Source organism: Rhinolophus sinicus, linkage group LG06, assembly GCF_036562045.2.
Source record: "Rhinolophus sinicus isolate RSC01 linkage group LG06, ASM3656204v1, whole genome shotgun sequence".
NCBI lineage: Eukaryota > Metazoa > Chordata > Mammalia > Chiroptera > Rhinolophidae > Rhinolophus > Rhinolophus sinicus.
This window is the reverse complement of record NC_133756.1, coordinates 118,993,001-118,995,643: the sequence shown is the minus strand read 5'-3', so window position 1 is coordinate 118,995,643 and position 2,643 is coordinate 118,993,001. Positions and strand designations below refer to the sequence as shown.

Below are 2,643 nucleotides of genomic sequence, written 5' to 3'. Positions count from 1 at the left end.
TAGATATAATAAATGTTTATTGTTTTAAGTCCTTATGTTTTGGAGTGATTTGCTATGCAGCAACAGATAACTAATACGCAGCCTTGTACAGAGATCTCATATAAGAACTCTTCTATTTTTGGCATTTGTAGTGTGAGAAATTATTTTTGTCTCCCCCCCTCCCAGTCTCTGGCCTAAATCATATAATTTAACTAAAGATACCATGTTTCCCCGAAAATAAGATCTAGCGGGATAATCAGCTCTAATGCGTCTTTTAAAGCAAAAATTGATAAAAGACCCAGTCTTATATTATGGTTAGATAAGACTGGGTCTTATATTATAGTACAATAAGACCGGGTCTTATATGAATTTTTGCTCCAAAAGGCACATTAGAGCTGATTGTCCAGCTAGGTCTTATTTTCGGGGAAACATGGTAGCTACCAGGCTTGGGGAATCCAACCCAGGAAGACAGGATCCCAGTTTATTCTTTAGAGAGGCTTTCCCCCTTTCCCTTTATTGCAGAAAGTATCACATCACATCCCCTTCACCTGGGCCATCCAGAGACATGATTCCTACAAAATCAAAGGATCTGGAGCCCAGAATTGCCCAATTAAATACATTATTGAGGAAGTAATAGCAATGACCTATGACATCTGAGTTTCTCTAAGTTTAGAAAATGGTATTAATAGTAGTGCTTAATGCCTTATGTTTTTATAGCATGTGTTGCTTTCAGATCCACTGTATCTGAAGTAGGTGGGCGAGATATAAATAAACCAGGTTACATATGGAAACAATGGCTAAGAGCTCTTGATTTGCCCAGTCTCACGGTGAGTGAATGACAGGGCCACATCTAGAATCTGGGTTTCAGTGACTCCAAGTCAGCTTTGGTGCTTTCCAAGGTAGGACCTCCCGACTGGGATAACATGAACACCCTTCAGTTGGAACTGTCCTCTGAGATCAAGGTGCATTTGTAGGTCTCCTTAAAGGCCTCAAGAAAAGATGGCAGTACTTCATCCACAGTGACGTGCCTCTGGAGCTCCTTACTCAGGGAAGTGACGCCTGTCCCCACCAGTCCGCAGGGCACAATGTGCTCAAACCACGTGAGGTCTGTAGAACAGTTCAGAGCCTGGCCATGGGACGTGATGTGCCTTCCACAGCGGACTCCTGCAAGACAAGCCAAAGGGTCTTAAAGTCGATCCCCTCTACCCCTAGGCGCCAGGATCCCTTTCAGTGTGTTGAGGGAACTGGACTAGATCACTGATTTTCCAACTTTGTTTCTGGAGTTCCCAAGGGGTTGTGCACAGATCGGAGAGGGGGACAAAGTGAGGGCGGGGACAGTGTTATGTGGCTCCACAGCAGCTGCACTTGTGGAGATTCCAGAAAACCTTCTTAACACACAGATTCTGTTGCTTAGGGAAAAAAAGTGTGAGAACTGCGCCCTTATTTTGCTGACATTGTGAAATAAACTGGCAATTCACTTTTCGAGTCTCTCCATTTGTTAAGTTGTACAAGATGACCTCTGAGGACCATTCTGGCTCTGAATAGAATACATCAGTGAAGCGGCTTAAAAAAAACAAAACAAAACAATAACAACAACAAAAACTTAAGCGCAGCGGACGGTTCTGATTCAAAGCCCGCGGCAGATGCACCTCCATTGGCCCCGCCCCGCCCCGCGCCGCGACGCTCACCGACCGCGCAGATCTTGCGCTCGCCCAGCCAGACGCCGGTGTAGGGCGGAGGCCGTGCGCGGGCGCCCTGGAGACCTTGGAGCTCGCAGAGACGCACAGCGCACGCCTCAAGCGCCGCCACGTGGGTGCGCAGGCGCAGGCCCAGGTGCCGGAGGTCAAGTATCGGGTGGCAGAGCAGCTGGCCCGGGCCGTGGAAGGTGGCCAGGCCGCCGCGGCCTGTGGCGCGCACCTCGGCGCCCAAGGCCCGTAGCCGCGCCGTCTCCTCGGGCGTCAGGCCACCGCGCAGCCCGGCCGTGTACACAGGCCCTGCGGGCTCGCAGAGCAGGAGCGCGCCCGCCTCAGTGCCCGACAGCGCCTCGGTGCCTGACTCCGCCTGCAGCCGCCGCAGCCAGCGTTCCTGCAGCGCCAGCAGCTCTGCATACGGCACCCGACCCATCCACACCAGCCGTACCGCGGGTTGTCGCATAGTGCCCGCCGCCGAGTCTGCGGGACCCGCCTCCTGCCTGGGCCCGGGGGCGCGCCGGGAGGGGCGGGGCCTAGGGGCACGTCCGGAGCCGCTGCTCGGAAGTGCTTATTACAAGCTTTTAAGAGATTGTGATCCGAAGGCCCAGTACAAGGTGTCTCTTCACTCATTCATTTCAGCAACCAGTATTTACGGCCTGCTTGTGCCCTAGGCGCTTGACACAGTGGTGCACGTACAGTGTATTGGGAAGAAAAGGTCTGTCCTGGGAAGCTTACGTTCTAACAGCAGACAATAAGCAAGGATTAAAGTCTAAATAAACAAGGTTATTTCACATACTGATAACTGCTATGGGAAGAAAAATGAAATAAGGTAATGGGAGATCCCCGAGGAAAAGTCTGAAGATATTAACGTGCAGAAAATTCACTGGGCTTGTAGAGGTACTTTGAAGATCACACTGGTGAGCAAGTGATGGAAGCAGAATTAGGCAGAGGGAGAAGTTGAACAACCTCACCA

General features: G+C 50.8%; 1 protein-coding gene across 1 annotated transcript; it reads right to left on the bottom strand.

The window, feature by feature from the left end:
* LIPT2 (lipoyl(octanoyl) transferase 2) lies at positions 1–2,244 on the bottom strand. Its single transcript, XM_019744342.2, has 2 exons — positions 1,668–2,244; positions 1–1,143 (listed from the first exon to the last, which is right to left on the bottom strand). Exons 1-2 carry the CDS (start codon positions 2,131–2,133, stop codon positions 914–916), a joined length of 696 nt encoding a protein of 231 aa, XP_019599901.1. The 5' UTR covers positions 2,134–2,244; the 3' UTR covers positions 1–913.
* Positions 2,245–2,643: the final 399 nt, after the last annotated feature.

Excerpts from the sequence above, each read along its gene's own strand:
- LIPT2 (XM_019744342.2), bottom strand. The coding sequence starts at position 2,133 with ATGCGACAACCCGCGGTACGGCTGGTGTGGATGGGTCGGGTGCCGTAT. Across the intron at positions 1,144-1,667 it reads GCGCAAGATCTGCGCGGTCG|GAGTCCGCTGTGGAAGGCAC; the intron begins GTGAGCGTCGCG and ends CTTGTCTTGCAG.